Source organism: Rhinatrema bivittatum, chromosome 11, assembly GCF_901001135.1.
Source record: "Rhinatrema bivittatum chromosome 11, aRhiBiv1.1, whole genome shotgun sequence".
Taxonomy (NCBI): domain Eukaryota; kingdom Metazoa; phylum Chordata; class Amphibia; order Gymnophiona; family Rhinatrematidae; genus Rhinatrema; species Rhinatrema bivittatum.
Genome location: NC_042625.1, coordinates 405,854 through 428,672, shown reverse-complemented (window position 1 = coordinate 428,672; position 22,819 = coordinate 405,854). Strand labels below are relative to the sequence as shown.

General features: G+C 50.8%; 1 protein-coding gene across 3 annotated transcripts in view; it reads left to right on the top strand.

The window, feature by feature from the left end:
- The window catches only part of AP1B1 (adaptor related protein complex 1 subunit beta 1), a 392,478-nt gene that overhangs the window by 357,981 nt on the left and 11,678 nt on the right, over positions 1 to 22,819 (top strand). For all 3 annotated transcript variants that reach the window (XM_029571861.1, XM_029571859.1, XM_029571858.1), the window contains 2 exons: positions 2,940 to 3,094; positions 4,689 to 4,697. In XM_029571861.1, the coding sequence (XP_029427721.1) occupies positions 2,940 to 3,094; positions 4,689 to 4,697 (164 nt within the window). The remainder of the gene's footprint in view (positions 1 to 2,939; positions 3,095 to 4,688; positions 4,698 to 22,819) is intronic.

The following is a 22,819-nucleotide window of genomic DNA, read 5'->3' as shown; positions in this document are numbered from 1 at the left end:
AGGTCGAGGATGGGGCGCAAGCTGCCATTCCTCTTCGGAATGAGGAATTACCTCGAGTAGAAGCCACGGCCCCACTGTTTTTTGGGAAACAGTTCTACTGTGTCCGCCACTAGAAGGGCGGAAAGTTCCGATTGAAGGACGACCTGATGGGTGGGCATACCCAACAATGGACATGGGGGAGTGATCTCTGGGAACTTGCTGAAGTTCAGGCGGTAGCTCTGGTGGACAATGGAGAGGACCCAACAGTCCGAAGTGTTCACTTCCCAACGGTGGGCCACTGTGGCATTTGGCTCATGCCCCCTCGCCACTAGTCAAAACCCGGTGGACGGGGTCCTCTGAACTCGCTGCTGCTGGCCACAACCTTTAAGGCTGGACTGATGCGGGCGGACATGACAGCTAGAGGAAAGTACTGCCTCAGCCGGTAGAAGGGCTTGTGAGAGCCCAGCTTGGAGGACTTCCTGGCGGTGGACAGGCCTTCAGAGGGGTTGGCGAAGAGTTGCTGAAGAGTATCATGCTGATCTTTTAGCCGCGCCATGACCTCTCACCTTATTCCCAAACAGGTTCTCGCCTGTTCAGGGGAGGACCGCAAGCCTGTCCTGAACCTCTTGTCGGAGACCGGAGGCCCGGAGCCAAGCCAGCCATCTGGCAATGACGCTTCCGGCGTCTACGCAGGCTGCAGTCTCAAAAAGTCATAGGTAGACCTGACCTCATGTCTACCCGCCTCAGCGTGGCAATGGCTGCAAGAGACTCCTGCTGTTGCTGGGAAAGGCCCTCTGCAAACTCCCTAGGTTGCGGTCATATTGGGTCATGTATAGCTGGTAGGCCACAATACAGGCCACCCGCATAGCCCCCTGGAACATTTTTCTCCTTATGCCATCGCTCCTGTGTTCACGCTTCTGAGGGGCAGAAGTGTGTGTCCGGGAGCATCTGGCCTTTTTAAGCGCGGACTCCATCACCGCAGACCGGTGGGGTAAGTGCCACCTTTCAAAGCCTATGGCCTGTTGAACCAGATAAGTCGCATCAGCCTTCTTGTTTACTGGGGCAACTGACACCGGGTGTTCCCACATACAGAGGAGGAGCTCCTTAAAGATGTTGTGGTCCGGCATCTCCGCAACCTCCTTTGGAGCATCGATGAACTGGAGACCGCCACCATCTTGTGATGGGTATCCTCTTCCGACAGGAGATGGAAGGAGATGGCCTCTGCCATGGCCCATACAAAGCTGGCGAATGACAGGTCTTCGGGCGGAGATCGATGCCGCTTCTCCAGAGGGGAAGGTTCCAAGAGGGGGTCGTCAGAGGACGAATTCAAGGAGTCATCGCCCCACGGGTCATAGGGACCCTCCTCGCTAGGGACCAGGAGGGACAGCAGGCCTGGGCCCCAAGGGCACCGAAGGCTGTGGGGATACCAACCAGCATCAAGGGGGGGCATCAGCCGTGGTACACCGGGAAGAACCGGCGGTGGCCCGGGGAACCGCGGGCAAGGGCGCCCGGTCCCCCGAGGCCTCATCCTCCTTGGGGGAATCGAGATCGTTCCGGTGGAGGGTGTCGGTGGCAGAGGAGGCATCGGAGGCCTCTCAGGCACCAGTTGCATTGGTAGGGCACCAAGAAGGATGTCCAGACGCTCCAGCAGGGGTGCGAGCATCGAAGGCGAAGGCTCAGACACAGGTATGGGGGCCGGTGGCGCCGGCAGCTCAACACTCTGTAGCGCTTTGAGCACCGCCGATTGTACTCTGCGGTCTAACTCCTCCTGAAAGTCCTGAGTAGTAAGGACTGATGGAGGGGGACAAGGCATCACTGGCACATCCTCGGAGGGATCACGAGGAGGCACGGCGCCTAGCACCGTTGCCGGTGGGGAACGCCTCAGGCTATCAGGGATACCAGAGGATGGGGCCTCAGGTGGCCAATGCCGCTTTGGTAGCTCGGCAGCTGTTGATGCTGCTTCAGAACCGGACCCATGACAGGATGTGACCGGTGTCAATGCTTCCTGGGTTTCCGGCGCTCAACCCAGTCTTTCCCCGGCGCCGAGGAAGATGATGACCCCCAAGGTTAATGGGAGGGGCGAGACCACCGAGGATCAATCTCCCTCTCCCTGATCCTTAGGGATACTGGAGAGCGGGACCACCAGTCGGGGATTGTTCCCCACGGTCCCTAGGCGTGGAGGGTTTTGGAGAGCCGATAAGCTTCTCCATTTTGTACAAGCGCACACAACGCCCTTTGGGGGTCTTTTTAATTGCACAAAAGACACCCCCGAACATCGTGCGAGGCCCCCAGGCAGAGGATGCACATCCCCTCATGCGGATCCGTGATGGACATGGGCACTGGGAGCACCGTCGAAAACACGACACCATCGAAAAAAGAGGCCGGCGCACAGTCAATGACTCATGGGCACCCTGGTGCGGGAGTTAGGATATGAGCACGAAAAACGAAGGCAAAAGTCAAGGGCACCTACCGAACCGAGGAACTGAACACGAAGGGGGACCCGACACAGAAAAAAACCCGAAAAAAACAGCAAAACATTTTTGAGGATTTGGATCTCCACTACTGCGAGGCTACTGCACCGCAGAAAAGAAGAGACTGAAGGGGGACCTCATGTGGACTCAAGGATAGCAGCAGGCTGAGCATGCCGGGCTCCATCCGTGAGGGCTACCATCCTGCTTATCCTAGAATAGAGGGCTGCATTTCCATACTGCCATAGAGGCAATAGAGTAAAACCAAGACAGATTGTCTGTCTGTCCAGGTGACATGGAACCAGTTAGTGACCCGCTCAGCTTCCCTAGGATTCTTAATATAATTCTGTCAGTATAGCTCTTGTCACCTGCAGCTTTCTGTTGTATTTGAGCCTGCTTCCCATGACCCCATTGTAACTCCCATAGCTGTAGTTGCAGTAGTAGCTATCTTCTCTGTTTTTTGATTTATTGTCTGTCTGTCCCTTTACACAGATGCAGCCACCAACAAACTACAGAGCAGCAATATCTTCACCATTGCCAAGAGGAATGTGGACGGTCAGGACATGCTGTACCAGTCACTGAAGCTCACCAATGGCATCTGGGTATTAGCAGAGCTCCGAATCCAACCCAGCAACCCCAGCTACATGGTGAGGTCAATTGCTGCTTTAGCAGTGGTGCAAAGTGCAGCAGAGTTTTAGTTGATATTTCTGATATTGTTCAAATTGTTTTTACTGTTGCACAACTGCTAAGAAAATGTATACTTTTGTAAACCATTGTGATGGCTCTACCGAATGACGGTATATAAAACTCAATAAATAAACACATGTGCCTTCATTCTCCCCCTCCTTAAAGTTCATTTTCCCTCCTACACGCACCTGTGTTCATCTCCATTCCAGTACGGCAGCTAGTAAGAAATATAAAGGGGGTACCAGTGATGGCTTATTTAAAAATGTCCAGTACAGAAGAACAAAGAAATGCAGACATAAACATTCGGAACATGGTGACCTACTGTAACTATATGTCCAGCCTCTGATCCTGTCATCTAACCCAGACCGTGACCACAAAACTGACTCTGACTTTATCCGACTCCAGCTGTGAGCCATGCCTGAGACTTGTGTTGGGCCTTTAACCCTGTGATTTGATCCTAACCTTAATTAATCTGTTAACTTGTCATCCCGAGGAAATCTTTTAGGCAATCGGATGACAGAAAGTGAGGGAGAGTGACAATGACTGAATAAGATCCACAGCGTTCACAAGGCATTGGATTTAGACTGTATGGTTTGCCAGCAGCAGAAAGCTTCAGAGATGAACTAAACAGGGAGCTGTGAGAAATTTGAGCTGTTACTATTTCAGAGCACACTTTGTTACTGCTGTTGACATGCCTGTATGTATTTTTTTTCTTTTCTGAGCTTGTTCAGTAATCCATTTGAAAAAGTCAGTAAGATGTTCCAGAGCTGGGATGTAGACAGCCACTACTCTCTATACCAGCTAATTCTCTGGACTTCCCTCCAAGCCCCCCCCATGCTTGGTTTTTGTGGTTTCCTGTTCTATGCCTGCCCTTTGGCTTTTTACTAGTTCCTGCGTGCTAACACTCACTCAAGCTAATTTTGAAACGTGTGCATGCGCCCATACATGCATGTATGGGCACACGAGGAGAGATGCGCTGGAATTTTTAATTATTTGACTTTGCTGGCTATAATGCCAGCAAAGCTGATTTTTAAATATGCTCGCATGAGGGACATTTTCAGTTTTGACAATTAGTCCACCAGTTTGCCCATTCAATATAGGGGTCTTCCAGACCCTCTGGTTCTTCATCCTGCACATCCCCCCCTTTGACCCAGAACCCTCACTCTGTCCTATAAACCCTAAAATGTGAGATCTGCAGACTTGCTCCTCATGTAGAGCAGCAATACAGTTACACAGACAGCAATCTGCTGCATGCTGCGGCCACCAGTTTTAAAATACGGAGTTATGCATATAACAGCTGGCCCCGCCCCTGAATGCCCATATTCCAACATAAGTGTAATGAACTGGTGAGAACTGTACAGGACAAGACTCCGTCCAATGACACATCTGGCTAATCATAGCTAGTGGAAGCACAGTGAGCTGCTACTGTTGTTCAGGGGGAGGGGAGTGTGTATTGTATTCTGCTACTACCGTGCAGATTATTGATTGATCTCTCCGTGTTTTTTGTTACTGTATGCTTGACTGCTCCTGATCTTCCTTGCCCTGATGTTGCAGAATTTGGAGGTTAGCACATTTTATTTTAATTTGTTTTGTATGTTTTTCTCTTATTTTTTTTTGTCTTAAGTTGTCTTGATACACATGTCAGCAAAGTCTCTTCTGTCATGTTTCTTCTCTTGTCATTTAAAATATTGCTGTCTCATTTTAACACACAGCTCTCTGGCACCCCAACATCGCTCCAGATGTTCTTGCTCACATGTTGGTGAGGATACTTTGGCTCCTGTAACCGCTGCTGTCACTTTTACTGTCGCTACCTCAACTAGTAACTCCCGAGCTTTCTCACCTGCTGTTTTAATTTGCATTCTTTTTTCATGATCATACCAACTGCATCCCATATATTTGAACCAGCACAAGACACATGTAATAATCAGTAAGTTCTGTCCTGTGTAAGTAGTTATGTCATATCTAAAGGTCCCTGGTTCGATCCCGGGTTTTGGCACCAACTGATAAAATCCAATTTAGTAGTAATGAATAAAAATTATGCCCTGGTTTAGAATCTCCACATAAAGGAAATAAAATGATTTTACACTGAAAAAAATGCAAGCATTTAGTGTATACTTTCACTTCATTTTAATATGTCAACATAGAGAAGGATAGTTAATAAAATATTAGAGCTGTTTTGCTCAAAATGGGCACATGTAATACATATATACTTTTTCTTTTACAAAGTCATTTCATTTCAGTAATATGCATAATTATCATTTTTATTTATTTAAGGCTTTTATATACCGATGTTCCTGTACTAGTACATATCACGTCGGTTTACATAGAACCAAAGTTGGAAATTACATCAAACAAGAGGGTACAGATAACAGGGCTAACTTCATATAACAGGGCTAACTTTTTTAGCCCCACTATTATCCTACAAGCCTAATCACAGCACATGAATAATAATTTTACTGCAGTCCCCTAATTTCTACCAGTAAGACACTTGTTGCAGTTCCTCTTTCATACCTAAATCATACATATTTTATTAGCTCATTATCTTACTACCTCTTACCAATAAATCTGCACTGCATAGCATTTTAAACTCCAGAAATAAGCAACTTTATCAAGATATAAAGAACTTTGTCATAAGACTGTCACGAGATTATCTCAGAACTCTCACTTCTCCATATTCTTTCATTACCTTTTCACCTTTCCCTAGAACATTGTTATCTACATTACTCTTAGTTCTCCTTAGTCATCTGCTTCTGTAAGGTGCTGCCTTAAGCAATATTATCTGTTTCATTAAATGTTTTAACTCTGTTAAAGTAGATATTAAGAGAATAATCAGCTTAATTTTCACTTTTGGCCTGCTCTGATGCGTAAACTACAATGACTAAAACAACTGTAGGCCTTCTAATATCCACAGCAGCATCCAGGCAAATAACATGCCAAAACATGCAATGACCAGTCTGTCTTGTACTCTCTGTAGTTCCACAGTCACTCGAATAGGTCTACAGTAATTATTACTGAACATACAGCAGGGAAACGTCCACAAATGAACAGGTTCATTTGGGTAGTGTATGCAAAATGTTTGTGCTGAACTATGCAATTAAGCAATCCACCCAAAAAAAGACATGAAAAGCAGACATTCTGGCTGGGAAATTGGCACTTGCCTCTAAGACTCCTGGCTGGATCCTAGCTACACAGTACAATGCACTTACTCTTTAGGCATGCAACTAAGCTCCCTGTGCTTTAAACAACAACAAAAAATCAGCAGCGAGGGAGGTGGCTGGTAGGTTCTGTGCTTTAGTTTCCAGTCTGGGACAGTTCCCTGGACTATAAGGAATGAAATAAGTTTCTTTAACTTTCCTTGATACTGAACTTACTGTATCCAGTCCAATTAGTGGAATTGGTCTTCACTGCAGCTTTCTCACCTTAAGATATTGGCAACAGCAAGACAGGACATTCTATCATTTAGAGGGTAGCTAGCTGAGCAGAGACATGGGAACATGCCAACTTTGCAGATGTGACTCTGGAGATACTGTATTTGTCAAAATGGGATTTCCTGAACATACCCAGATCAGTCCAGACAAGTGGGTTTTATTCATCCCTACCAGCAGATGGATGCCACCTCAGTATTTCTCTACCTCCAGCAGATGGTAGAGGTGCTAACCCTGCAGTCCTGACTGACTGGATATTTTGAGGAAAATTGCTCCCCAAGGTGGCAGGTTCCTGAAGAAGGGCCATCCCTCGGGTTCAGCCCGCAACCCCGGGATCCCTGACAGCCAATGGTCTGGTTCCCTGTACGTACCTGGATCAGTCCAGACAGTGGGTTATGTCCCCAATCCAGCAGATGGAGTCAGCACAAGCTTTGAGGGGGCGTATCCATATATACTACTACCCCCTCTGCAGGAGTTCAGTATCTTCTGACTCCAGCAGATGCGAGTAGGGGAATCAGGCTTCCCCTCTTTTTCCTTCTTTCTCATTTTCTTGCTTGATTATCTGGCTTGTTGCTGTCTTTTCTTGTGGATCAAGTTTGTATCAATTTTGTACTAAGTAAAAAAAAAAAAAAAAAGAATAGTAAGGCAGGGGCCTTTCAACTCCTGGGGAGTGGCTTCTCTTCCTTGTCTCTTCTCTGCGGCCTTGCTGTTTATTTCTCGTTGCAGCCAGGGGTAAGTTTGGTTTTCCTTTGCAGTTTTTCCCTTCACAGCTCAGCCCCCGGTGCCCGCGAAAGCCGGTGGACCCGGCCTCTTCGCTTTTACTCCCTCACCCGCGGCCATTTTACAGCTCCTCATGGGCTGCTGCGGCGCTTAGGAAAAGACGTCTGGGGCAGGTTGTGTGGCCGGGAAGGCCCCCCCGCGGCACCCTCCTCTATTTTCGGTCAGTGGGCAGTGCGGGCCGACCGGGCCCCCCCCGCAGCGGCGCTTTTGTGCGCGTGGCCCCCCCCCCCCGAGGCTTTTTCTCATTTTTGGAGCCGTTTTCTTGTCTCCCACAGCGATCCCGATGCCGCGGCCGTCACACTGTGCGGCCTGCGGCGATCCGGGGTCCCGGATTTCCCGGGAGGGCATCTGCGCGCGATGCCTTCCCGGGGGGGAAGGTACCTCACAGTCCCTGACTGATTTCTCTTTTTTTGCCCGGGCGGCGCAGGCCGGCCACTCCGTCATTTTTGGCGGGAACGGCGGCCATTTTACACTCTGAGCGCCCTGAGGCGCAGGCCACGAGGGAGAACGGATCCCGGGAGGATTCTACAAGCGGGGGTGCTCCCCCGATTTTGGTGCAGGAACCAAGCACCCAGAGCCAGGGAGCAGGAACCACGCCGCTCCTCGAAGCGCACCCGAGCAGGCCGGGGTTCTCTCCGGAGTTTATCCTGCTCATGCATACCGCTTATCTGCAGGGGCTGGAAGCGCCTGTGGGACCCCCCCTCCTAAGATCCCACGGATGTCGCCCTCGACGATGCCCCCCCCCCCCCCGACCCTCTGGGAGCGGGGGCCTCCCACCCGAGTCCGCTCTGCGTCCGCGGCAGTGGGGGCGGTGCCAGACCCAGCGGGACATGGACCTGACCTCCCGGATGGGGGACAAGGGGACGGCACGCAGGACGGGGATGATTCGCGTACCCTACGCCTCTTCCAGAGGGAAGAGCTGGGCGACCTCATCCCGCAGATCATTCAGGAATTAGATTTGGACCCGCCACCAGACCCGCCTGCCCCAGTAGCTCCCGCTGTCGTCACTTCTTCAAAGAAGGGAGATCCAGTCCTGGCGGCACTCCGGCCGAGGGCTCGGGCCTTTCCCATTCATGACTCGTTTTTACAATTTCTCACCAGGGAATGGGACACCCCGGAGGCCTCCCTGAAGAGCAGCCGGGCCATGGAAAAGCTGTACCCGCTCCCCGAAGATTTTCTGGACCTCATCAAGGTCCCAAAGGTGGACTCCGCAGTGTCGGCGGTCACGAAGAGGACGACTATCCCAGTAACGGGAGGTGCGGCGTTGCGGGACACACAGGATCGTAAGTTGGAAGTTTTCCTTAAGCGGGTCTTCGAGGTCTCCGCACTGGGTATGCGGGCGGTGATGTGCAGTTCGCTTGCCCAGCGGGCTAGTCTCCTTTGGGTGCAACAACTCCTCACATCTCAGGTCCTGCCGGCCGATGAGGCTGCCCAGGCAGATCGACTAGAAGCCGCAGTGGCGTATGGGGCGGACGCCTCGTACGACCTCTTTCGGGTCCTCGCAAGATCCATGGTTTCGGTAGTGGCAGCACGACGGCTACTGTGGCTACGCAACTGGGCGGCTGATACGTCCTCTAAGTCCAGTCTGGGCTCTCTTCCCTTCAGGGGCAAGTTCCTCTTCGGGGAGGATTTGGACCAGATCATCAAGTCCCTGGGGAGAACGTTGTTCATCGGCTGCCGGAGGATAGGTTTCGACCATCCAGAGCGTTTTCTTCTTCTCGGACCAGAGCCAGAGCGCAACGGCGCTACAGGGGATACAGGCGGGCGGGCTCCCGGCCATCCGCCCCCAGGTCTCAGCTCTGGTCGCGCTCCTTTCGCGGGCGTCGGCCCGCATGCACTGCTCCCGGACCCGGGAACCCCTCTACCAAGTCTTCACAATGATGCCAGTCTCGCCCACTCCCCTGTCCCCAGGATTGGGGGCCGGCTAACGTATTTCTACGCGGAGTGGGCGCGGATCACCTCGGACCAGTGGGTCCTGGATACCATAAAATACGGCTACGCATTGGAATTTGTCCGCCCCCCGCAGGGAAGGTTCATCTTTTCTCCCTGTGGCTCGGATCTCAAGAGAAGAGCGGTGCAGCTGACTCTGGACAGACTCCGGGAGATAGGCGCTATTGCGCCCGTGCCCTTCGGAGAGGTGGGCTCGGGCCACTATTCCATCTATTTCGTCGTGCCAAAGAAGGACGGTTCCTTCCGGCCTATCCTACACCTCAAGGAAGTCAACAAATCCCTTCGAGTCGTTCGGTTCCGCATGGAAACGCTCCGATCAGTGATTGCGGCGGTACATCGGGGGGAGTTCCTCACCTCCCTGGACTTAACGGAGGCCTACCTGCACATTCCCATCCGCCCGGACCACCACCGTTTCCTTCGTTTCAAAATCCTGGCCCAGCATTTTCAGTTCACGGCTCTCCCGTTCGGATTGGCACCGGCGCCGCTCACCTTCACCAAGATCATGGTAGTCGTGGCTGCAGCTCTCCGGAAGGAGGGCATCCTGGTTCATTCTTATCTGGACAATTGGCTCATCCGGGCGAAGTCATTCAATCATGGACGCTCAGCGGTGACTCGAGTAGTACGGTTTATACACTCCCTGGGATGGGTAGTGAACTTCTCCAAGAGCTCCCTCATGCCCTCGCAACGCTTGGATTTTTTGGGGGCGACCTTCGACACCCTACTGGGCAAGGTTTTTCTGCACCAGGACAAGGCTCAATCCTTGTGGGATCACACACGACGGTTCTCTGCGTTACCAGAGCTCACCTCCTGGGACTACCTACAACTCCTGGGAGTGATGGGGTCCACCATCGACCTTGTACCTTGGATTTTCGCGCACCGCAGGGCCTTACAGTGGGCGCTCCTCTCCCGTTGGAAACCAGTATCGCAGGACTGCCAGATGATTCTCCCGCTCCCGCAGAATGCCAGGGACAGTCTGGGCTGGTGGTTGGATCCGCCGAACCTGGCCCGTGGCGTGTCCCTCGATCTGCCAAATTGGGTGGTGGTGACTACCGATGCCAGTCTAGCAGGCTGGGGTGCAGTCTGCGATCGAAGCGTCACGCAGGGGACGTGGTCCACGGTGGAGGCGAAGTGGTCAATCAACCGTCTGGAAACCAGAGTGGTCCGGCTAGCTCTGCGACATTTCCTCCCGCTTCTTCGGAACCGGGAAGTCAGAATCCTATCGGACAACGCTACCACCGTGGCCTACATCAACCGACAAGGAGGCACGTGCCAGCCCGCAGGTCGCGCTCGAGGCGGTGCTGCTGATGCAATGGGCAGAGAGTCATCTCGTCCGGCTAGCGGCCTCGCACATCGCCGGGGTGGACAACGTCCAGGCGGACTTCCTCAGTCGTCAACTGCTGGACCCAGGAGAGTGGTCTCTCTCCGACAAAGCGATGCACCTTCTCGTCCATCGGTGGGGAGCCCCCCACTTGGATCTGATGGCGTCCGCTCTCAACGCCAAGGCTCCACGCTTCTTCAGTCGCCGGAGAGAGCGCGGCGTGGAGGGAGTGGATGCCCTGGTCCTTCCGTGGCCCCCACATCTTCTGCTCTACGCTTTTCCACCGTGGCCCCTGGTGGGCAGGATGCTCCGCAGAATAGAAAGCCATTAGGGGACCGTGGTCTTCGTCGCTCCAGAATGGCCCAGGCGACCCTGGTTTGCAGACCTGCTACAGCTGGTGATCGACGGGCCAATCAGGCTGGGGCACCTCCCCCAGCTCCTACATCAGGGCACGGTATTTTTCGAGCAGGCAGAACTCTGCTGTCTTGCGGCCTGGCTTTTGAGAGGCGCCGCCTCCGGCGTCGGGGCTACCCGGAGGCGGTAGTATCCACGCTATTGCGGGCACGAAAGACATCGACGTCGGCGGCCTACGTTCGAGTCTGGAAGGTGTTCGAGCTGTGGTGTACCAGCCAGGCCACGAGACCCGTTAAGGCTTCTGTACCTCAGATCCTTCAGTTTCTACAGGCGGGAGTGGAAAAAGGGCTCGCCTATAATTCACTACGGGTTCAGGTGGCCGCCCTTGGTTCGCTGTTGAGCGATGGGGGCTCTCTTCTACAGCATCCTGACATTGCTCGTTTTCTCAAGGGTGTCAAGCATATGCGTCCTCCGTTACGGGACCCTTGTCCCTCCTGGAGTCTTAACCTTGTGCTTCGCTCCCTGTTGGGACCACCGTTTGAGCCGCTGCGCAGCGCAACAATAAAGGATCTCACTCTCAAGACTGTATTTCTTGTGGCCATCTGTTCCGCTCGACGCATCTCGGAGCTGCAGGCTCTGTCGTGTAGAGAGCCTGGATTTTCGCTTCGCACCGTTCCCTCCTTCCTTCCGAAGGTGGTTTCTGCATTCCATGTGAACCAGACGGTGGAGTTGCCGTCCTTCTCCTCCTCAGAGCCGAAGTCTCTCCGTCTCTTGGATGTCAAGCGCACTCTGCGCCTCTATCTGGAGGCTACAAATGAGTTCCGGATCTCTGACCATCTCTTCGTACTCTGGTCCGGTCCTAAGAAGGGGTCTCAGGCCTCGAAGACTACCATTGCCAGATGGCTGAAGGCCGGCATTGCTGCTTCCTACATTGGGGCGGGACGGACTCCCCCACCCGGCATCGTAGCGCATTCTACACGTTCTCAGGCGGCTTCCTGGGCGGAGGCTCGCTCGGTATCCTCTCTAGAAATTTGTAGAGCAGCCACCTGGAAATTGTTACACATGTTCTCGAGGCACTATCCGTCTGCACCTCGCCTCTTCGGTCTCTGGACACTTTGGCGAGCAGGTTCTCCGAGCAGGCCTCGCAGGACCCCACCCGATTTAGGGAAGCTTGGGTACATCCCACTGTCTGGACTGATCCAGGTACGTACAGGGAAAAGAAAATTATTACTTACCTGCTAATTTTCGTTCCTGTAGTACCATGGATCAGTCCAGACGCCCACCGCGTTTGGGTTCTTGATCCTGCTCAGCTCTGCGCTACTTCTTACTCACAGTGTTCTGTGTCTTCACAGTCGTTTCTTTTTTGCTGTTTTTCACAGCTCCCTACAAGTTGGTAGGATGTTTGCAGTTACTTGTTGCGGTTACAATTGTTTTAATTATCTGTTTCCACAAACTTGATCCTTCGGGGGTTTCTACTCTGGCTTTGATATACTCGATACTGAACTCCTGCAGAGGGGGTAGTGGTATATATGGATACGCCCCCTCAAAGCTTGTGCTGACTCCATCTGCTGGATTGGGGACATAACCCACTGTCTGGACTGATCCATGGTACTACAGGAACGAAAATTAGCAGGTAAGTAATAATTTTCTTTTCCCTTGTTGGGACCCGAAGTCCCCTCTGCTGGCCTGGGAGTTTCAGGGAAGTACCTTTAAGTTTTTGAATTTGGGGGATTTCTTCTGTGTATGGACCTTTAAGACTGTTTAAAAAAAACAAAAAAAAACAGGTGCCTGCTTTGCTGCAGGGGTGGCTTGAGTGTAGGCTGGGCTGCCTGTCAGGCAGTCGGCCTGGCGGGATCGTCAGGAGCGTCCCTGGTGGTGCTCAGGCGGATCAGGGGAGACAACAGTGGAGGGTGGCCCCGGTCGGGGAAAGGTTCCTCCATGTTTGGATTTTGTTGCCCTGCCGATTGTGGTGCGGTTATCAGCCGTGCCAGAGGCCTTTTGTGCGCGCCGGCGGGAATTGTTGGAGGCAGTGCGCCCTCTTTAGTATTAGGCAGCTACCGCATGGTGCACCCCTCCCCCTCGCAGCCCCGGCAGGGAGTTGCTTGAATTTAGCCTTTTTTTTTTTTTTTTAATTTGGTTTTTGTGAGTTTTTGCTTTCTTTTGGGAACTTATGGCAGACAAGCAGCTCAGGGAGACCTGCCGGGCCTGTGGGGGTCGATCCATCTCCCTTAATGACCTCCTCCTCTGCACGGAGTGTGCAGGAGGGGGGGAGGGGGTGTCGAAGAGGAAATCGAAGGCATGGAGACACTCGAGGACCCTGGCAGCAGCACTTGGGGCACAAGACGGAGTGGCTATAGCCGCAGAAGCGGAGCCGGATAGGGGGTTTCTCCCCGGTGTTCCGAGGGGTCCCCGCCACTCCTTTCTCCCATGGTTCAGCTGAGAGTGGAAGACCCGGAGGTCTCGGGTCCTAGAAATCCAAGCGCCCTTCAGGGGCCCCAGGGGGGGTTTCTCCCGAATTTGTGCTTTTGCTGCATGAGGCCTTCCCAGCTAAGCAGGCAGGTAAGTGCGGTGTCAAGGAAAGCCTGGCGGACTTGGCGAGGCGGAGGATCTCTTCTGTCTCATGGCCTGGCTTTTGAGGGGAGGCGATTGCGTGTGAGAGAGTATTCCGAACCAGTAATTGCTACACTTCTACAAGCGCGGCGCCCTTCTACCTCTTTGGCTTATTCCAGGGTCTGGTAGGTGTTTGAGATCTGGTGTGGACAACAGGGATTTGGACCCTCTTAAGGTTTCCGTCTCCCATATTTTGTCCTTTTTGCAGGTGGGCTTATTTTTATTTATTTATTTATTTATTTCTTTTGTATACCGACATTCGATCGAGATATCACATCGGTTTCCAGATAACTAAAGGAATAGGGTGGTAACAGCCCTATTTTACATTATAACATGGTATTAAATAGATATAAGAATATTTTACATTATAACATGGTAATAAATATAACAAGAATATTTTACATTATAACATGGTAATAAATATAACAAGTTGTAACAGAACTAACAGGAGTACATGGAACATTAGACTATAGTATATAACATATATACATAACTGGCTTGGTGATGAGGATAAATTATGGTAAGGAGAGCAGGGAGTGTAGAGGGGGTAGGGGAGAGGAAGGGATGAATGGGAGGAAGGTAGTGATAGGGAGGGAAAGGGTGGTGGGAGATGCTTGTGTAGGGAGGGAAAGGTGTGGGGCGAGATGCTTGTGGAGGGGGCATGGAGTGGATGGTGCGAATTATCCAAAGGATTGGCCCATAGTTCTCTTCGAGTCCAGATTTCAGCTTTAAGTTGTCTGAGGGAGAATACAGGGGAAGGTTTTGGCTTCCCATCCGGATGTGGTGCGTTTTCTATGGGGAGTCCATCTCCGTTCACCTCTGTGTAGCATTTGTCCGGAATGAAACCTTAATCTAGAGTTACGAGCCGTTTGCGAGAAACCTGTCGGACGTCTTGGAGGATCCTTACTCTGAAGACTGTGTTTTTGGTAGCTATCTGTTCGGCTAGGAGGATTTCAGAATTGCAGGCACTTTCTTCTCGTGATCCGTTTCTCCAGATTTTGTCAGATAAGGTGTCTTTGCGAACAGTGCCTTAGTTTCTTCCTAAACAGACACAGTTTCTCATGTGAACCAAACAGTGGAGTTGCCCAGGTTTCCGGATTGGGCTCAGGATCCCTCGAATGGATGAGTGCTCCATCATCTGGACGTGAGACAAGTGGTGTGATATTTGAAGGTCACTAATGCTTTCCGTTGCTCTGATCATTTGTTCGTCCTGTTTGGGGGAGCAAAAAAGGGGAGAGAAGGCGTCTAAATCCTCGATGTCTCGCTGGTTGAAAGAGACTATCTCTGCGGCTTATGTGTATCCAAGGAAAGAGCAGTTCCAGTGGGGCTTCGGGCAAATGGGCTCAGGCAACGTCTTGGGCTGAGTGTCAGCTGGTGTCTCCCCAGGAGATCTGTAGGGCCGCGGTGTGGTCCTCATTGCACACTTTCACCAAGCATTACCGTTTGGATGTGTGGGCCCCGGAGACTATCCCTTTTGGGGAGCGGGTTTTTCAGGTTCCCACCCAGTGTATGAGGGCTTTGGTACATCCCACTTCTCTGGACTGATATGGGTATGTTCAGGAAAGGAAAATTGGTTCTTACCTGCTAATTTTCGTTCCTGTAATATCACAGATCAGTCCAGAGGCCCGCCCTGGGGATCTATGCCGAAAGACTGCTTGGTCTACTGCTGTATTTTGTTTGCAATGCAGAGTTGCCATATTTGGCTAAGATTTTTTCAGTTTACTGTTCTAAATTGTTCTCCAGTTGGTCAGGGGTATGTATAAGAACATAAGAAATTGCCATGCTGGGACAGACCAAGGGTCCATCAAGCCCAGCATCCTGTTTCCAACAGAGGTCAAAAACCAGGCCACAAGAACCTGGCAATTACCCAAACACTAAGAAGAACCCATGCTACTGATGCAATTAATAGCAGTGGCTATTCCCTAAGTATAATTGATTAATAGCCATTAATGGACTTCTCCTCCAAGAACTTATCCAAACCTTTTTTGAACCCAGCTACACTAACTGTACTAACTACCTTCTCTGGCAACAAATTCCAGAGCTTTATTGTGCGTTGAGTGAAAAAGAATTTTCTCCGATTAGTCTTAAATGTGCTACTTGCTAACTTCATGGAATGCCCCCTAGTCCTTCTATTATTTGAAAGTGTAAATAACCGATTCACATCTACTCGTTCAAGACCTCTCATGATCTTAAAGACCTCTATCATATCCCCCCTCAGCCGTCTCTTCTCCAAGCTGAACAGCCCTAACCTCTTCAGCCTTTCCTCATAGGGGAGCTGTTCCATCCCCTTTATCATTTTGGTTGCCCTTCTCTGTACCTTCTCCATCGCAACTATATCTTTTTTGAGATACGGCGACCAGAATTGTACACAGTATTCAAGATGCGGTCTCACCATGGAGCGATACAGAGGCATTATGACATTTTCCGTTCTATTAACCATTCCCTTCCTAATAATTCCTAACATTCTATTTGCTTTTTTGACTGCTGCAGCACACTGAGCCGACGATTTTAAAGTATTATCCACTATGATGCCTAGATCTTTTTCCTGGGTGGTAGCTCCTAATATGGAACCTAACATCGTGTAACTATAGCAAGGGTTATTTTTCCCTATGTGCAACACCTTGCACTTGTCCACATTAAATTTCATCTGCCATTTGGATGCCCAATCTTCCAGTCTTGTAAGGTCCTCCTGTAATGTATCACAGTCTGCCTGTGATTTAACTACTCTGAATAATTTTGTATCATCCGCAAATTTGATTACCTCACTCGTCGTATTCCTTTCCAGATCATTTATATATATATTGAAAAGCACCGGTCCCAATACAGATCCCTGAGGTACTCCACTGTTTACCCTTTTCCACTGAGAATATTGACCATTTAATCCTACTCTCTGTTTCCTGTCTTTTAACCAGTTTGTAATCCACGAAAGGACATCGCCTCCTATCCCATGACTTTTTAGTTTTCGTAGAAGCCTCTCATGAGGGACTTTGTCAAACGCCTTCTGAAAATCCAAATACACTACATCTACCGGTTCACCTGTATCCATGTTAGGAGCCTTGTTTGCCCTCTAATTTTAATTATCTTGGCTATCGATTAATACTGAGCGACTGCAGGTAGCACTCGTATATGTGGCAGTGCCCGAAGTTTTGTTCTCTACCTTCTTCTGCTGGTAGGGATGAATAAAACCCACTTGTCTGGACTGATCTATGGTATTACAGGAATGAAAATTAGCAGGTAAGAACCAATTTCCTTTCCAGCACTTTGGGGGTAGGTGGGGAATTGAGAAAGAAAACCATTTCTCTGAAACGCAGTTAGCAAAATCCATGTTTCCAACCATAACCACTGGTGTACGCTAGCACTGAGCTTCCGTATAGGCGAAAGCAGTGACAGTATGTTAGCATGCCCCTGAAGAAACCATTTGGGACATGCTCACTGGAGCTGATTTTGCTCTAGGGGCATGGCCCCTATGTATGAGTTTTTACAGGAATGTTAGTTTCTAGTATTTATCCCAGTGGGCAGCTCCTATTTTGCAGCTAGCCCTGTAGTGATAGGCAATCTGCCCACAGCCACTCAACAATAAACTAGCCTGAATAGAAAGTGCAGTCATCTTTGGAAATAGCCTCAGGGTTTCCATTCTAGTATTTTGTACGTGGTAGTGGATTTTGAAGGGCTCCCAGCAGATCCCGTTGGCTGGCTATTGAATTTAGCAAGCACTGAGCATTGTTGTGTGTGCTGCTACTGTTAGCCTCCCACATTTTTCCTTTTTTGGGGTTTGGAGGAGTGGGAATTTGTTGTGAAGGAGATAATTGCATGCAAAGCAAATGGGACACATTTATATTTTAATCTCATCATATGATTGAAGTGAAACATCCAGCTCTGTGTCCTAACAGAGAAAAAGAAGGAATTCATTCACTTGCTTTATCAATACAATATACATTAACAGCTAGTGCCTGTAAATTGGGAACAACTTAAGAAGTCCTCACTACTTTCATTCCTTCCCTTTCTGTCTCTCTCCCCTACCCCAGCTTCTCAGGTGTGTCTATAAATTGTGTCTACAGGTTTCTTGCTGACAAAGTTGCTATGAATCTATTTAAGGGCTAAATACCATTTTGGAAGGGACAAACTAGATGATATGGGAAGTCATAGTCTCTGATGGCCTTAAGGTAACCAGTCAGCGTGACAAAACCGTTAAGAAAGCTAATAGCATAGTTGTGTGTATAAAGAGAGTTCCTGTTCGTATCCCAGATTAGTCCAGACAAGTGGGTTTATGCATTCCTACTAGCAGATGGAAACAAAGAACAAAATTTTGAGGTACATAATAGAGAGTGCCACTTGCAGTTCCTCAGTATTTTTCTGTTTCTAGCAGATCATAGACGTGCAAACCTGCAGTCTGGAGTTTCAACAAGAAAGAGTGAAAATAGGAGAATTTGGCTTCCCGAGGTGTTAGGTTTCTTCATGGGCCATCACTCGGGTAGAGCATGGCGAGCGAGAAGTTTGTGACCCCTGTTCTAGCGTGGCCTTGATGGCAGGTGTGTGGGGGGGGGGGGTGAAAGCCAGGGGTCCTGGTGCCCCCCCCCCAGGTCCCTGGCACCTTCGGCAAACAGCCTCCTTCCAGAAGCAGGGGAAGTATTTTGAATTTATTCCCTTTTCCTGTCATTTATGTGTGCTCCTTTAAAAAAAAAAAAAAAAAGGAAGACAAGGAGCAGGACTGAGACAGTGGTCGGTGACTGGTTTCTTTCTGTGCCAGGAGGCAGGTAATGGTGTCTAGGATTTAATTTTTTTCCTCTGTCAGGGCTGGGGACAGGTGTGGCCGCTCTGAAGGGATATCCAGGATCGGAAACTGGAGATTCTACTTAAGAGGCTGTTCTAAACATACCCAGATCAGTCCAGACAAGTGGGTTTTATTCATCCCTACCAGTAGATGGAGGTAGAGAACAAAACTTTGGGCACTGCCACATATATATGAGAGTGCCACATGCAGTCCCTCAGTATTTCTCTACCTCCAGCAGATGGTAGAGGTGCTAACCCTGCAGTCCTGACTGACTCGATATATTGAGGAAAATTGCTCCCCAAGGTGCAGGTTCTTGAAGAAGAGCCATACCTCAGGTTGGGCCGGGACCCTCGTCCAGTTTCAACTGGGCCCCTGACCAGTTTCAGCCCGCAACCCCGGGATCCCTGACAGCCAGTGGTCTGGTTCCCTCGGTAGGCCCGAAGCCTCTCCGCCGGCCCGGGATCAGGGAAGTACTCTTAAATTATTTGGGGGATTGCTTTTCTGTGTGTGGGCCTATAAGGCTGTTTAAAAAAAAAAAAAAAGAACCAGCAGCTGCCTGCTTTTCGACAGTAGAGCCTAGCTTGTAGGCTGAGCTGTCTATCAGGCAGTCTCCCCGGCAAGATCATCGGGAGCAAGTCTGGTTAGTTAGGCTGATCGGGGGATTCTAAAGAGGCGAGGGTGGTCGTAGTCCTGGTCAGGGTGATTTCCTCCGTTTTTGTGCTGGTTGCTGCCCTGCTGATTGAGCTGCGTGGTTTTTCAGCCGCAACAGCGGCTTTCTCTGCGCACCGGCGGGAATCCTAGAGGCGGTGCACCTTCTTGAGTTTAGCCAGCTGCTGCATGGTGTGCCCCTCCCGAACCAGGCCGCGTTGCAGCGCGGTTGGCAAGGGAATTGCTTGTTTTTATTTTATTTTATCTTTTTTTGATTTCTGAGTTTGCCTTGTGGAGAAATCACAAACAACCAGCTCAGAGAGACCTGAAGAGCCTGTGGGAGTCCATCGGCCTTCCTGAATGACCGGTTCCTCTGTACGGAGTGTGCTGGAGGGGGGGGGGGAGAGGGGGGTCAGAGAAAATCTAAGCCGCAGAGGCACTCAAGGAACGCGGCGGTGGCACTTGGAGCACCGGAGGGAGTGGCTATGGCCGCGGAGGCAGAGCCGGATGGGGTTACCCGGGGTTCCAGAGGGGGGTTCCTGACGCTTCTTTCTCCCAAGGTTCAACCGAGGGCGGAAGACCTGGAGGTCTTGGACCCTAGCAGCCCCAAGCGCCCTTCGGGGGCCCCTTGTGGGGGGGGGGGATTATCCCGAATTTGTACTTTTGCTGCACGAAGCCTTCCTGGCTAGGCAGGCAGGTAAACTTCTTTAATAAGTTTATGCTAAATTAAGCCTTATATTGTCTCATTCTAACATGTTATACTCTGCTTATGCCGAGATGTTATATACCGTATTTTTCGCACTATAAGACGCACCTGACCATAGGACGCACCTAGGATTTGGAGGAGGAAAATTAAGAAAAATAATTCTGTCCCCTTGATGGGCTCTGTACGGAGCTCCCCGCTGGTGGCAGTCCATGGGATATTTTTTTGGTTTTGTTTTTTTATAGTAAGGCAGAGAACATCCACACAGGTACTTGCTGCTTTTCTCTCCCTCACAATCATACAAGGCTCTTTCACACTCACTAGCACTCTCCCCCACTCAACTCATTGGCTCTCCCTCACATATATACATACCCACAGACAATCACACACTCAGACTCTCTCCCTCATTCACACAGCTCTCTCACACCAGTTATTTTAAACTTTCATGACTGCTCCAAAGTTCAATAATAAATAGTCAGGGCTATATTACATTGATTAGGAGAGCAATTGCTCCTAATATTTCAACAGGTAGCCACTTAATCAGCACAGGCAGTAATTCTATTTGCTGGTCTGTGTCATGTGTCCTCCATCCCAGGCAGTATACCTCCCCCATGACCCTCCAATACATCCAAACCACAAGGAGTGAAGTTCTTACTCTGGACTCTGCCGGAGTCTGGGCTCTGCCGGAGGACCTCTCCGGCAGAGCCCGAGCTCCCCGCCGGTCCCGGGGTGCAGCTCACTGCAAGATCGGCATGGCGCAGGTCAGTCATCATCTGTTTGAACCGCGTGGGCTACGGAGGCCCTTCCAGTTCAAACAGCTCCCTGCCGGTCTGCTGTTCCCAGGGTGCATCCCACTGCGAAGGCTGGCGCGGCACAGGTCAAATGCCAGCCATCCGAACTGGAGGGGCCTCCATAGCCCACGCAGTTCAAACAGCTGATGCCTGACCTGCGCGGCGCCGGCCTTCGCAGCGAGATGCACCCCGGGAACAGCAGACGGGCAGGGAGCTCAAGTTCCGCCGGCAGAATGTGACACACCCGCGTCACCATGCTGATTGGGAGGGGGCGGGGAACGGCGCGCGAGAGGGAGAGACACTACCTTCGCTCCATAAGACGCACCCACATTTCCCCCCCATTTTTTGGGGAAAAAAAGTGCGTCTTATGGAGCGAAAAATACGGTATATATATTTTCTCTTTGTATTGTGTTTTAATCTATAACCTGTTCATTGTATGAATTTGTTACACTGTAAACCGGAATGAAGGCACTCAGCTATATTTCGGTATAAAAAAGAATATAAATAAATAAATAAATAAAATTGTGAAGGAAAGCCCGGCGGACTTGGCGAGGTGGGGGAATGTTCCCTCTAAAGGCTCCGTGGGATCGCAAATCCTGCCCCCGGCACACTTGGAACCAGATTCGGAAGACTCGGATGAGTCTAAGGAGGATGACTTGGTTTCCTCGGAGACCAATTGGGATGAGGACCCGAAAGGAGGTCCCCCTCTGGACCCAGGAGACTCTAAAACGGAACAGGGGGCCTCAGAGGGTCCGGAGGCTGAAGGCGATGATCTGCGGGTGATCAGTCTCTTTAAGAGAGAGGAGCTTCGCCCGCTTATCCCACAGGTGTTAGAGGAATTGGGGATTAAGCTCGCGCTGGAAGATTTGGATGCAGAAGAGGTTAATCCGGTTTTGGATGGCCTACTGAGACCTCTCAGCGCATTCCCAATTCCGAAGAAAATCCAAAAGTTGATCAACCAGGAGTGGGATTCCCCTGACTCAGGTCTGCAAGTTGGCAGGGTGATGTCCAAGCTTTATCCGCTGCTGCAGGACCATTTAGATGTCCTCAAGGTCCCGAAGGTGGATGCGGCGGTTTCGGCAGTCACCAAGAAGATCACTATTCCGGTTGCGGGAGCTTCTGCTCTGAAGGATGTTCAGGATCAGAAGTTGGAAGTGCATCTCAAGCGGGCCTTTGAGGTTCTGGGTCTCAGCCTGCGAGCAGCGGTCTGTGCAAGTCTGATGCAGCGGGCCTGTTTGTGTTGGATCCAGAAGCCGCAGGAGCAGTCGGCATCCGGGACTCTTTCCCTGGTCCAGGCGGTGCATCTAGAGGCGGGGGTTGCCTATGGCGCTGATGTCTTATATGACCTGGAGAGAACCACAGTATGGTGTCGGTGGTGGTAGCGGCTAGACGGCATTGTGGCTACATAACTGGTCGGCGATCGCAGCTTTGTAATCCTACCCTTTCAGGGAAAACTGCTGTTTGGGGAGGATCTCGATCGTCTGATGAAGTCACTGGGAGAGACCAAGGGCAATAGGCTTTGTTTTCGGGAGTCGAGGCGTTTTCGTCCGGCAAGGTCCTCCGGGGCTTCGGCCTCATGGCAGTCCTTGCACAGACAACAGTCTTTTCGTGGGCCTGGAAGGTCAGCTAGAGGCGGCTCCACCCAGGGAGTAGGTGGCAATAGCAGTAAGTCACCACAATGAGATCCAGCAGGTCCACTCCTCATCTTGCGCAGACTGGCCCGGTTCTACGGAGAGTGGACCAAGATAACTTCTGACCGGTGAGTCTTGAGCATGGTACAAGATGGCTATGCTTTAGAATTTTCTCATCCTCTATGGTCGATCTTTCTGGAGTCACGTTGTCTTTCCCGAAGCAAGCGGGCGGCTGTCCAGGAAACGCTTCAGCGGTTGTTAAGTCTGGAGGTTGTGGTGCTGGTTCCAGTGTCCGAACAGGGGCTAGGCAGATATTCCATCTATTTCGTGGTGCCCAAAAAGGAAAGCACTTTCCAACCTATCTTACACTTAAAGAAGGTCAACCAGAATTTGAAGGTACCACGTTTTCAGATGGAGAAGTTATACACCGTAATTGCAGTGGTACGGAGAGGAGAATTTTTGGCATCCCTGGATCTCACTGAGGCTTATCTTCATATCCTCATCCGTCAGGAACACCAGATGTTCCTCAGATTCATGGTCCTGGGTCAGCCCTTCCAGTTTCAAGCACTGCCCTTCGGTCTGGCCACAGCCCCGCAGACCTTTACGAAGGTAATGGTGGTAGTGGCGGCGGCCCTGCGACAGGAGGGATTTTTGGTGCATCCTTACTTGGACGACTGGCTGATCCATGCAAAGTCACTGGAAGA